This window comes from Coffea arabica, chromosome 7c, assembly GCF_036785885.1.
Source record: "Coffea arabica cultivar ET-39 chromosome 7c, Coffea Arabica ET-39 HiFi, whole genome shotgun sequence".
NCBI classification, from domain to species: domain Eukaryota; kingdom Viridiplantae; phylum Streptophyta; class Magnoliopsida; order Gentianales; family Rubiaceae; genus Coffea; species Coffea arabica.
Genome location: NC_092322.1, coordinates 19,589,754 through 19,603,114, shown reverse-complemented (window position 1 = coordinate 19,603,114; position 13,361 = coordinate 19,589,754). Strand labels below are relative to the sequence as shown.

At 37.9% G+C, this 13,361-nt stretch overlaps 1 protein-coding gene and 1 pseudogene across 1 annotated transcript; one reads left to right on the top strand and one right to left on the bottom strand.

The window, feature by feature from the left end:
• The first annotated feature begins 1,149 nt into the window (after window positions 1-1,149).
• On the top strand, window positions 1,150-8,814 carry LOC113699704 (pentatricopeptide repeat-containing protein At2g03880, mitochondrial-like; annotated as a pseudogene).
• Window positions 8,815-9,061: 247 nt separating this feature from the next.
• On the bottom strand, window positions 9,062-11,169 carry LOC113699703 (serine protease SPPA, chloroplastic-like). The gene is made up of 5 exons (XM_027220062.1): window positions 11,016-11,169; window positions 10,848-10,931; window positions 10,675-10,763; window positions 9,943-9,987; window positions 9,062-9,292 (listed from the first exon to the last, which is right to left on the bottom strand). Exons 1-5 carry the CDS (start codon window positions 11,167-11,169, stop codon window positions 9,062-9,064), a joined length of 603 nt encoding a protein of 200 aa, XP_027075863.1.
• Between the last annotated feature and the right edge of the window lie 2,192 nt (window positions 11,170-13,361).

The following is a 13,361-nucleotide window of genomic DNA, read 5'->3' as shown; positions in this document are numbered from 1 at the left end:
TCAGAGCTTCAGGTTCTAGATTCAGCTTCAGGTTTTGGGTCATGGTCAAATATTGGGTTCTTGATGACAATAACAGATTTTGGGTGCTACAGAAAATGAAAGAAAAAATTTCGTTAGAGTTCAATTGGGTTTTGAAGAAGAGTTATTTGACCCGTTAGAACTCGTTAAGGATTTTGAGATTAAGGTGGAGTAAGATTACTATGTTTCTGATTTTTAGCCCGTTGGGATCTGTTGAACCTTTTGTGTGATTTGGCCCGTTGGGACCTGTTGAGCCTTTTGCATCTTGATTCGTTGGTGGCTTGTTGTGGTTCGTTGGGATTTTTGTGGTTCGTTGAAATCCGTTGGAATTTTTATGGAGAAGGTGGAGCTTGTTTGCTATTGATCTAGTATTTGTCGATGTTGGATACATGACAAGGTGGAGATTTATTGAGTGTGTCTTTATATCCCACATTTGGATTTTTATAAAGAAGTATCTCCTCTTGATAGTTATAAATATAGTGGATTTAAGTGAGTTTAAGTGTGCTAAGGGTACCAGTCCAAGTGCCATATGCACCAGTCCAAGAGAGTTTTTAGGGGCCCACGCCCCAACCTAAGAGAGGTTTTGATTTGGCATCAAAGCAAAAGAGCAAGTTATGGGCCTTTGGGTCATTAAGCATTTAGTGCTATTTAGACTCTTTTGTGTTTTCAGTTTAGATGCTTTTTGGACCTGGGAATTATTTCCTAAGGTTTTGTACCCTCTCTTTTGCACTCTCTTTTTGTTATAGTAAATCTACTACCCCTTCGCCCGTGGATGTAGGTCGATTTGACCGAACCACGTAAATTCTTGTGTTCCTGTTTTATTTATTTCTGCTTTGTTATTTGTCTTTTGGGGTTGCCAAAAATCCTTTCATCAATTTTCTGGGGTCAGACCTAACAATAAAGATACTCAATCTCAAGCGAGTAATATTACTGAAACTCCAGCTTAACCTTGATGCATTGCTCACAAAACTTGAGTTTGACTCGCAAGGGACTCGAGTCATCGTGAGTCGTGACCCTTGTTGAGTCGTTAAGCTTCTTCACTGACCAATTTGCCAAGACATTGGCATTGTAATGTAAGTTGAAGTCGTTAGGACAAGTTAGAGATTAGTTTCACGCCTTTCACTTAGACTGACAAGCGAATAACGATTTTTTCTGGCTGAGGCTGCAGAAAGAAAAGCCTGTGCTCATGTACAAACTATGGTCGCGGTACAATAGTTTATTAACAGAGTCTTCTTCTTATCCAGATTGGTGCTTCGATTTGAGTCTTAAAGCTTGCAGCATTGCGAGCTTGGCAAGCACTAAATCTTCATTGCTTGGCATCAATAGATCTTTGAATGAGCTGGTGGGATCAAGCCGAATAGACGAAGCACGGAAACTATTTGAGAAAATTCCCCAAGAGAGATGGGTTCACTTGGAACACTATGGTTTCTGGGTATGCTGATTTAGGGAGGTTAACTGAAGCAAAGAAAGTGTTTGATGATGCCCCAAATAAGAGTTCAATCACCTGGTCATCCCCCATTTGTGGGTATTGCAAGTAGGGGTGTGAAACTGAAGGTTTTCAGTTGTTTTGGGAGATGCAATGCGAGGGCTGCAAGCCGAATCAGTACACATTAGGCAGTCTTCTAAGGGTGTGCTCTGTAAACGGTTTGCTTTTGAAAGGCAAACAGGTCCATGGATATGCCACTAAGACCAATTTTGACACAAATTTATTTGTAATCACTGGCCTTATTGATATGTATGCAAAGTGCTTGTGTGTGACGGAAGCTGAGTTGCTATTTGAAGAGATGCCTAGCGGGAGAAATCATGTTACTTGGACCGCTATGATTAATGGCTTTTCGCTGAATTGTGATGCACACAAAACAATTCATTGTTTCAAAGGCATGAAGGTGGAGGGGGTTGAGGCAAATCAATATACCTTTCCAGGAGTTTTGACAGCATGTACTGCTGTTTCTGAAATTAGGTTTGGGGTACAAGTGCATTGTTGCATTGTTCGTGAAGGTTTTGAAGCAAACATTTTTGTTCAGAGTGCATTAATTGACATGTATGCTAAATGTGGGGACTTGCATAGTGCTAGGAAGGTATTGGAGTCAATGGAAGCTGATCATGCGGTTTCTTGGAATTCATTGATACTTGGGTATGTGAAAAATGGGTATGAAGAGGTAGCATTGTCATTATTTAAGGTGATGCATGAGAGGGATATCGGAGTTGATGACTTCACTTACCCATCTATCTTGAACTGTCTTACTTCCAAAAAAGATGTGAAAATAGGACAATCCGTTCATTGTCGATTGATCAAGACTGCCTTTCAAGACTATAATCTCATTGGCAATGCCCTTGTGGATATGTATGCAAAATAGGGAGATTTAAGTTATGCATTTAAGGTGTTTAACACTATATTGGACAGGGATGTGATCTCTTGGACCTCTGCTGTTACTGGTTGCGCTCATAATGGCTCCCATGAAGAAGCCCTGAAGTTGTTCCACAAGATGAGAAATTCTGGTGTTGAACCTGACCAAGTTATCACTTCTAGCATCTTCAGTTCCTGTGCAGAGTTGGCTTTGCTAGAGTTTGGACAACAAGTTCATGCAAATTTCATGAAATCTGGACTTCAGTCATCCTTACTGGTTGACAACTCTCTTGTGACAATGTATGCAAATTGTGGTTGCTTAGACGAGGCCGGCAGAGTTTTCAAGTCAATGGCTAACAGGAATGTGGTTACTTGGACTGCTCTTATAGTTGGTTATGCTCAGAATGGTAAAGGAAAGGAGTCTCTCGGGTTGTATGACCAAATGATACTCAGCGGCATAAAACCAGATTTCATTACTTTCATAGGCTTACTTTTTGCTTACAGCCATGCAGGGCTTGTTGATCAGGGATGTAGATATTTTGAATCCATGATAAATGTTCATGGACTAAGGCCTGGTCCTGATCACTATGCATGTATCGTTGACCTTCTGGGACGTGCAGGAAAACTGCTAGAAGCTGAAAAGTTGCTTGATGAAATGGTTGTGGAGCCTAGTGCGACTGTTTGGAAAGTTTTCCTTACTGCATGTAGGAAACATGGGAATATAGACCTGGCAAAGAAGGCAGCTTCGGTCCTGTTTAAATTGACGCCAAAAGATGCTGTCCCTTACGTTATGCTGTCTAATATGCACTCTAAAGCTGGCAAGTGGGAAGATGCCACAGCAGTGAGGAAACTGTTGGGCTCTGGGAAAGCCAAACTCGGGGAGAATTTAACCATGAGTTAGAATGGGAACCACAACCATGGGTTTGACACCACATCCAACCCAAAACTTTAAGGCATTGAGTCTATGGGTCATTCCCACTTATATGTTCCTCATTCTACTCATCTCTTTCCGATGTGAGACATTGATTCACACTTGATATCCCAACAATCTCCCCCTCAATTGTGAATCTCTTCCACATCGGACTTCTTTCCCTAGCCCATCCACTCCATCAAGCCCACTTCAATTTGGAGTGTACGATTCTTTCTTAAGAGTCCACATGCCCTTGCCTCACTGCAGGTAGAAATATTTACCGTTATTAATTAATTAATGGAGTTAGTGTAATTAGTGGAGTTAGTGGAATAACTAGTGGGATTAGTGGAGTACCTAGTGGAGTTAGTGGAGTTGCTAGTGGAGTGAGTGGAGTTATTGGGATAGTTAGTGGAGTTAGTGGGATAGTTAGTGGAGTTGGTTTAAACTCTATAAATAGAGTAATTTCATATTATAAGTTGTGTGAGTTTTACAAAGAAAGAAACATTTGTCCTTTGCTTCTCTTATTATTTGCCTCAATATTTGTATCAGCGGTACCAGAGCTAGGCTTATGAGTGAAAACAAAAGTGAGTTGTGAGAATTGTGTTGGTAAATTACGATGGCCACTGACAATTTTGTGCAGCCAGCAATTCCTCGCTTTAACGATCACTATGATCATTGGAGCATGCTAATGGAGAACTTCTTGAGATCCAAGGAGTATTGGCAGGTCGTCGAATCTGGAGTAGCAGAGCCAACAGCTGGAGAAATATTGTCAGAGATGCAGAAAATGGAGTTGGAAGCATTGAAACTGAAAGATCTTAAAGCCAAAAATTATCTTTTTCAAGCTATTGATCGGGCCATTTTGGAGACAATTCTTAGCAAAGATACCTCCAAACAAATTTGGGACTCCATGAAGAAAAAGTATCAAGGAAATGCAAAGGCGAAGCGGGTGCAGCTTCAAGCTCTTCGGACCGAATTTGAGACTTTACGCATGAAGTCAAGCGAATCGGTCACTGATTATTTCGCAAGAACGATGGCAATCGCTAACAAGATGAGGATTCATGGAGAAAATTTGAAAGACACCACCATTGTCGAGAAGATTCTTCGATCAATCATAACAAAATTTAATTTTGTTGTATGCTGTATAGAGGAATCGAAAGATATTAATGCAATTTCAATTGATGAGTTGCAGAGTTCTTTGTTGGTTCATGAGCAAAAAATTAACCAGCAAGAGAAAGAGGAGCAAGCACTGGTGGCTTCAGCAGAAAGTCACTCAACATGGAGAGGAGGCAAAGGCAAAAGCAGAGGCAGAGGTAGAGGAAATAATGATCGTGACAACCAACAACAACAATACCAACACCAAGAAAATCAATTTCAAGGAGGAAGAAGAGGACGAGGAGGCTATCCATTAACAAATCAAAGGCCAAATTCAGCAGACAAGTCCAATGTTGAATGCTACAAATGTCATAGGTATGGCCATTATCAGTCCGAATGTCGAACTAATTTGAATAGACAAAATGGAGAAATGACTAATTTTGCAGAAAAAGAAGAAGAAATGTCTCTTTTGATGGTGTGCCACATGAGTGAAAAAACTCAACAAAACACGTGGTATTTAGACATCGGTTGCAGCAATCACATGTGTGGAGATAAGAAGACATTCTCTGAATTGGACGAGTCATTCCGTAGCACTGTCAAGTTTGGTGACAACTCTACAATTTCTGTTATGGGAAAAGGAAGGGTAATTATCCAAGCTAAAGAAAATTCTTCTACCCACACTATTACTGATGTTCTTTTTGTTCCAGACTTAAAGACAAATTTGCTTAGCGTGGGTCAGTTGCTCGAAAAAGGGTACGAGATTTCAATCAAAGATGGTGTATGTCAGATTCGAGATGCAAAGTTGGGCTTAATTGCTCAAGTTAAGATGACGGCAAATCGTATGTTCCCACTCTATTTGCAGAACTTGACTCATTCATGTTTCTCGACAAAATCGAAAAATGTGGCATGGTTATGGCATTTTCGTTGGACATTTGAATTTTGGTGGACTGAAAACTTTGCAATAGAAAAATATGGTAGCTGGTTTACCTCAAATCACAACTCATTCAGAAGTTTGTGAAGAGTGTGTTGTTGGCAAACAACATCGAGATAGCTTTCCAAAAGGAAAATCGTGGAAAGCAAAAAATGTCTTGGAGTTGGTTCACTTTGATCTATGCGGACCTATAAATCCATCATCTAATGGTGGAAAACGTTATTTTATGACGTTTACTGATGATTATAGTCGAAAAACTTGGGTCTATTTTTTGCAGGAAAAATCTGAAGCATTTTCAACATTCAAAAATTTCATGACTCTTGTCGAAAAGGAAGCAGGCAAATCCATAAAATTTTTTCGCAGTGATCGTGGTGGAGAGTATAATTCACAAGAATTTATAAATTTTTGTGAGGAGCATGAAATTCAGAAGTAGCTTACAACAGCTTATACGCCGCAGCAGAATGATGTTTCAGAGAGGAAGAATCGTACAATATTGAACATGGTGAGGAGCATTTTGACAAAAAGTGGTGTTCCAAAAAATTTTTGGCCTGAAACTGTCAATTGGAGCATTCATATATTGAACAGAAGTCTCACACTTGCTGTTAAAAATATGACGCCTGAGGAAGCATGGAGCGGATGGAAACCAACAGTGGATCACTTCAAAATTTTTGGATGCATTGCCTATGCTCATATTCCAGAGCAAAAGAGGACAAAACTAGACAACAAAGGGGAGAAATGCATTTTTCTTGGTGTTAGTGATCAGTCAAAAGCTTATAAGCTTTATAATCCTATCACCAAGAAAATTGTCATCAGTCGGGATGTAATTTTTGATGAGGAAAATTTTTGGCCATGGAGCAGCAATATTATTAAACAACAAATACCCGCTAATTTTGATGGAGTTGATGAAGAAAACAGGCAGCAGTTGACAGAACAAATTCCATCAAATGGTCCAGATAATGTATCAAATTCCCAAACAGTAGTAGAAGATGAAGGACGGCCTCAACGTATTAGAAAAAGACCTGCATGGATGATTGATTATGAGGTAACTGGAATTGATCAATTTGAAGACCCACTTACATATTTTGCACTATTTTCCGATTGTGATCCTATAGTTTTTGAAGAAGCTGTCAAAGATTTGAAGTGGCAGAAGGCAATGGATGAAGAAATTGCCGTTATTGAACTAAATAACACTTGGGAGTTAACCAATCTTCCAGAAGGACAAAAATCTATAGGTGTCAAGTGGGTGTACAAGACGAAATTAAAGGAGAATTGAGAAGTTGACAAGTACAAGGCACGTCTGGTAGCTAAAGGCTATAAGCAAGAGTTTGGGGTGGATTATGGAGAAGTTTTTGCTCCAGTCACAAGGCATGACACGATTAGGATGGTGATAGCATTGGCAGCTCAAAATTCATGGCCTATCTTCCAGTTGGATGTAAAATCAGCATTTTTACATGGTGATTTACAGGAACAGGTATTTATTGATCAATCTCCTAGTTATGTGAAAGTTGGAGGTGAACATAAGGTATACAAACTCAAGAAAGCATTATACGGGTTAAAACAAGCCCCACGTGCTTGGTATAGTCGTATAGATGCTTATTTTTCTAAGGAGAGATTTAAGAAATGTCCATATGAGCATACACTTTTCATAAAGATTGGAGATGGAGGTAAATTGCTGATTGTTTGCTTATATGTTGATGATCTTATTTTTATTGGAAATGATAGTGCCATGTTTGAGAAATTCAAGAAATCTATGATGGCCTAATTTGATATGTCTGATCTTGGAAAGATGCATTATTTTTTGGGTATTGAAGTGGTGCAATCTGTTGATGAAATTTTTGTCTCTCAAAGAAAATATGTGCAAGAAATTCTGAACAGGTTTCAAATGTCGAATTGTAATTCTATTTGTACGCCAATTGAAGTGGGTTTAAAACTCATCAAAGAACCAGGAGGAAAGATGGTTGATAGCACCCTTTACAAGCAAATTGTGAGAAATTTGATGTATTTGACAGCAACTAGGCCTGATATTATGCATGCTGTAAGTCTTATTAGTAGATACATGGAAAGTCCAAGGGAGACACATCTTCTAGCTGCCAAGAGGATTCTTCGATACTTGCAGGGAATCATTGAGTATGGATTATTTTACAAGAATGGTGAAAAATCAGATTTGTTTGGTTTTACTGACAGTGACTATGCAGGCGATTCTGGTGATAGAAAGAGTACGTCTGGATATGTGTTCATGATGGGTTCAGCAGCTATTTCATGGTGTTCAAAAAAACAACCAATTGTTACGTTATCAACAACTGAAGCAAACTACAACCGCCTGTGCCTGTCAAGCAATTTGGTTAAGGAATATTCTTGAAGAGTTGCATTTTCAGCAAGAAAGAGCTACTACAATTTATTGTGACAACAGTTCTTCCATCAATCTATCTAAAAATCCAGTTCTACATGGAAGAACCAAGCACATAGACGTTAGGTTTCACTTTCTAAGAGAGCTCACAAGGGATGGAATAATTGATTTTCTCTACTGTAAAAGTGAAGATCAGATTGTTAAAATAATGACCAAGCCATTGAAGTTATTCACATTTCAGAAATTAAGGAAGTTACTTGGAGTCTGTGCAGTTGATAAGTCCTATTAAACTGATCGAATATTTGAGAAACTTTCAGTTTAAGGGAGGGATTGTTAGAAATATTTACCGTTATTAATTAATTAATGGAGTTAGTGTAATTAGTGGAGTTAGTGGAATAACTAGTGGGATTAGTGGAGTACCTAGTGGAGTTAGTGGAGTTGCTAGTGGAGTGAATGGAGTTATTGGGATAGTTAGTGGAGTTAGTGGGATAGTTAGTGGAGTTGGTTTAAACTCTATAAATAGAGTAATTTCATATTATAAGTTGTGTGAGTTTTACAAAGAAAGAATCATTTGTCCTTTGCTTCTCTTATTATTTGCCTCAATATTTGTATCAGAAACTGATGAAATCAAAGTGCATAAGCAAGGAGCCTGGGTATAGTTGGCTCGAAATGAACGGTAAGGTGCACAGATTTATGTCTGAAGATAGAAGCCATCCAAAGTCCGATTAGATCTACTTGAGAACTAGTGAAGTCATGGGTTTAATCAAGAAAGCTGGATATGTACCAGACGTGAATTTTGCACTCCATGACATCAACTACGAGGGCAAGGAACAAGGTCTTGCCTACCATAGTGAGAAGTTGGCCGTTGCATTTGGCCTTCTATATGTGCCACAAGGAGCACCCATTAGGATGTACAAGAATCTTAGGGTCTGTGGTGACTGCCATGCTGCTATGAAACTCATATCGAAAATGTTCTGCCGTCATATCATTTTACGAGATTCAAATTGCTTTCATCACTTTAGAGACGGGACATGTTCTTGTGGAGATTATTATTAGTTCTTTGGACCAGGTTAAGGTGAAATTCTTGTAATCCATGAGCACACAATTTAGCAATGAGGCAACGAAGTCAACTTCTCATACCAAAAAGTATAAATGGTTGTCGCCCCACAATGTACGGACCACCCTATACTGTGTACATTTAACTTCTGGGGAATCAATAAGGAAATAGAGAGAGAAAATGAAGAGGGCAGAAATTGGTTTTCTTTCTACCCTCATTTTTCAATTTGCGTTCGTGTACACGGTGTAGAGATCTTTTTGTACAAGAATGTCTCAACGCCCATCTAGGAATATATTCTCCCGATGGACGGAAGCGTAAACCAAATGAAACATTTGGACGCGAACAATTATACATTGAAGTCAAAGTGAACCCAGGTAATCTTTCACCATCGTCAATATAGGACTGGAATAATCAGCCCCTTCCAACTTTTGAAACATAATCCCGTCCATGCGCGCTTGAATTCCATCAGAAACTGCCAATTCATCCAATAGTTGTTTCAAAACTCTGTCTGCTCCGACGAGAGAGTTTCCTATGCCAGTTAAAATCTCTGGCAGCGATGGCGATGGTTTAACCAGCTCAACAAGAGTAACCTGAACATGAATCATCATCAATCCAACAGAAAAATTAACATGACAGAAAAGTGAAGCCCATCTCATCAAATCGATTGCAGATATCATGTAAACAAGCTCCGCAGGCAAGAGAAAACTTCAAGCACCGATTATTTAGCATCACACTTTGCAGACAGAACAGAAATGCTCAACCATGATGACTAAACACAGATCCAGTACCCGAATCACGTTTTCCTTATGTAATGCTTCTCAGGTTTATCCAACACATATATCTTAGTATCCTAACTCTAAAACTGCAATAAAAAATCCTAGGGCATGTAGTTTCAGATCAACTGCAATCAAGATCAATTTTGTTGTTCAATCATGCAAAAGCTTAAATCAAGTGTACATATTAGGTTCAGCATTTACAGGTAGTTTCTTTATCATTCCTTTTTTCTTTTCCAAATGGAGTGTATGGATAAAAATGCAAAAAGAATGGCACTTAAGGGGTGCAGGAGGAGATGCAAGACAAGAAAGAATTAACCCCTTTTTCTGTATGCCTGGGCACAAACTAAAGCATATGTCTGCAGACTGCTACCCCAAAAATGGATATCAAGGGTAAATGAAATTCACAAACACGAAGCTAATAAATCTGCGCAGAAGAATGGTTTGGCCACATAAATGTGCCTCACTCGAAGATCGGCATAATCCACTGCTCCAGTTTTACCGTCTAATATCTGATAATAGGCAACATGGGCATATGTGGCACATCAAATATTCTTGTTGAGGAAGTGAATTACTTGGGCTAGAAAAGAAGCATCTATACTGGAACACCATTTTTTTTTCCCTTAATCCATTATTTTTTCATAAATTTGTCTTGTAAATGATGAACGAAATGCTGTCCATTTTTATAGAAATTCACCAAACAGCAGAACAAAAACTAACCTAAATGGCCGTTGTTCTGCAGCAGTGAGCTCAGCATATCTCCCCCTTGATATTATCTCCTTGTTAAAGCCAATCTTTTCATATAATTTTCCCAGACTGAACTTTCTTGCACCAAAACAGTGACAAAATCTGCCAATAGTGCATGAATACATTTTGTGCAATCTCCAATGGAAAGCTCGGCTTGGGTCAAAGGTGCTTAATTTAAAGAACGAACACTACTCATCTATTTGCAACAACTGTACGAGAAAAAGAAAAGGCATTGAAATAAAGGCAGAAAAAATCGAACAAAGCAGTGGAAAACACAGAATAAATTTCCACTAATGCCGCGTCAGTAGAACAGGAAAGAAAAGACCTGGCAGACAATTACTTTTGCTAGCTAAATCACAATTAGGTACATCTAATTACACAGGTGACCTCATTCCTGCAGTTGATGATCAAATTAGATAGCATTCCCACCTAAATCTGATTTATAACATTACAAGTAGCTTATCCTGCATTCTAAACTTGTCTAAGGTGAGAATTACAGCAATTGCATGCAGTAATGCAGTAATGACTCCTGACTTGGGCCCTGTCAAATGCTATTCCCATAGACAATACCAGAGTGCCATTGGGACTGCTTATTTCTAGCCAGGAAACACATTTAAAATGCTACATGCATTTCTTGTGGAATCATTATCTCTTTTATCCAGTTGGTTTCTGCTCATACAAAACTCATCACCATAGCTACTGAAAAGGTCTTAAACAACAAATGACATATAAATAACATTACAAAGAACAGATATAATTTAAGAAAATTATCACTTGGAGTTTCCATAATTACCTGTCACAACTCCAATTGAACCAGTCAATGTTAGATTTTCTGCAACTATAATTCCAGTTCCCATTGCCGTGTAATATCCTCCACTAGCTGCCACATCAGCCATTGATGCAACAACAGGCTTAGAGTCAGCCAAGAGTCTGATTTCTCTCCACATTCTGTTGGACACAATCTTTATGGATCACTGAACCATTCATCAGAGTTCGGGAAATAAGCTATCAGCTTGTCGCATTTATTTTCCCAAAAAACTGCAGATATTGTTGCCAAGAGCAGAGCATGTGCATTTCATTACCGTAAGCATACTGCTAACTGTTTGGGGTAAACCACAGAAACGTAAATCTTAATGGGTGAACAAAGATTTTAAGCAAAACAACAAAAATGAGACGGATCTATGGTTGCTAACCTATCTTTGCATTTGCCAGATATAGCTCTTCCTCAGTGAATATTTAAAGTAAGCACTTACAGTGATCACAACTGAGACTCAAAGACCGTAAAATACGAAAATAGTTTCACAGATATGTTGAAAAGATTTTATGCAATATCAGGGCTTCTATCTCACAGTCCTTAAAAAGCATAATGATGCCCAAGGTAGATCTCACTGCTTCATCAGGCTGGTCTGCAGCAGGTTTTTGTTTTATGTTTCCCTTAAATTTTGTATTCACTTAGACGAGTGCCTACTTCTTGCCATAAATCACACAGTACAGAGCTAAAGAATACATTCCATTATTGCATGACTTGAAAATTGAAAATTGTAAAAAGGAAATCTGGTAAAAAAGTGTAAGAAGAAAATTGAAGATTATTTTGATGGATACATAATTATCTTCAAAGCTTGACTTAAGCTGAAGCTGATGATATCTTGTCATCCAATCTGCATCTCCAATTTATGTTCGGCCAATAGTCACTTGGGTTTGAAAACAAAAGGGCCAAAAATGGGATTTCTGAATGCGACAAATTCTGAGCCCATCACTAGTAGTGTAGAAAAAAAAGGTTTTAATAAAAATATGAATTGTCTTGCAGTATCAGATTTTAGGTATACCGAATTACAAATCGAAAACATCTTTGCAAAATAATATTTAATTTGAAAAATAAAACCCGTAAATTCAAATCTATTTCTAAACCTTTTTTTTTTAATATAGACACATAGCATATTTACCTTGCATAGGCCTTCAAGGGATCTGTTGTTAAGGCCTCAATGGTCCATAAAATTTAACATGTAAATACCATACCCAGAACTGCTCACACTAATAGCTTAAATTATTTTCCCATGAATACCATCATTACCCCTGTGAACACCAACTTAGTTAGGAGCTTAGTTTTTATATTTTTTATGAATATATTTCTCAATCATTTTTTTACGTTGCATATATCAAATCACCATGGTATATTTTTCTATAAAAATTTCAAAAAATATATTTCAATTAGAGAAATCATTGATTCTATTCTATACAACTAAAACGTTAATAAATTCACACAAAAAATTTTGTGATTCTTCAGATATAATATTTTTATGCATTATCATTGCATACATATGCTATTTTTTTATGCACTATTAGTGTTCAACATGAGCAGATGTACGGACTTTTGTTTCTGTGAATACTACAATTAGGGGTGGACGCGGGTCGGGTACCCATCCCATTTATCATTTGGCTGACTCGACCCGCACCTTGCGGGTCAGCCATTTTCTGACCCTTATCCGCCCTGCATATCAGTGGGTACTTTATAATCGGGTATCCGCTGAGATAGGGTCAAGTCAGCGGGTACCCGCCTCGCCCTATTTATCATTTAATTTTTAAAAAAAAAGGATTTATAGCAATTTAATTTTATATTTTACACATTCATCTAAGATTTCTAAAAAAAGGTTTTTCACCAAGAAACAAGCATGTGAAGAGAATATAAGATAAAGGAAAAAATTAAAAGAATTCAAAATCAATAAATGTTTGAAATAAGAAGCACAATTTTTAATATATATGTTCCACATTAATTAAACTTTTTTCTATAAAATATAAGATCATGACCTATACAAATGAATCTTGTAAATAAAACTATAACATCTCATATTTGTAATGCAATTTGTTCAATAAAATTACTTATTTAGTTCTAACTATTTTATAGTGTGTGTATAAAAATAAAAAATATATATATGTGGGGCGGATCGGGTACTCGCGAGTTTTTAATTATGTGATCCTAACCCGCACCGCATTTTAGCGGGTACCCGACCCTCTTTTGATCCAATCAAATAATAAAAATTGGATATCCTAATTTTGGATCAGATCGGATCGGATATGACGGGTTTTCGGGATAACGGATAATTTTGTCCACCCCTAACTACAATACCTAGTGCCTCTTCAA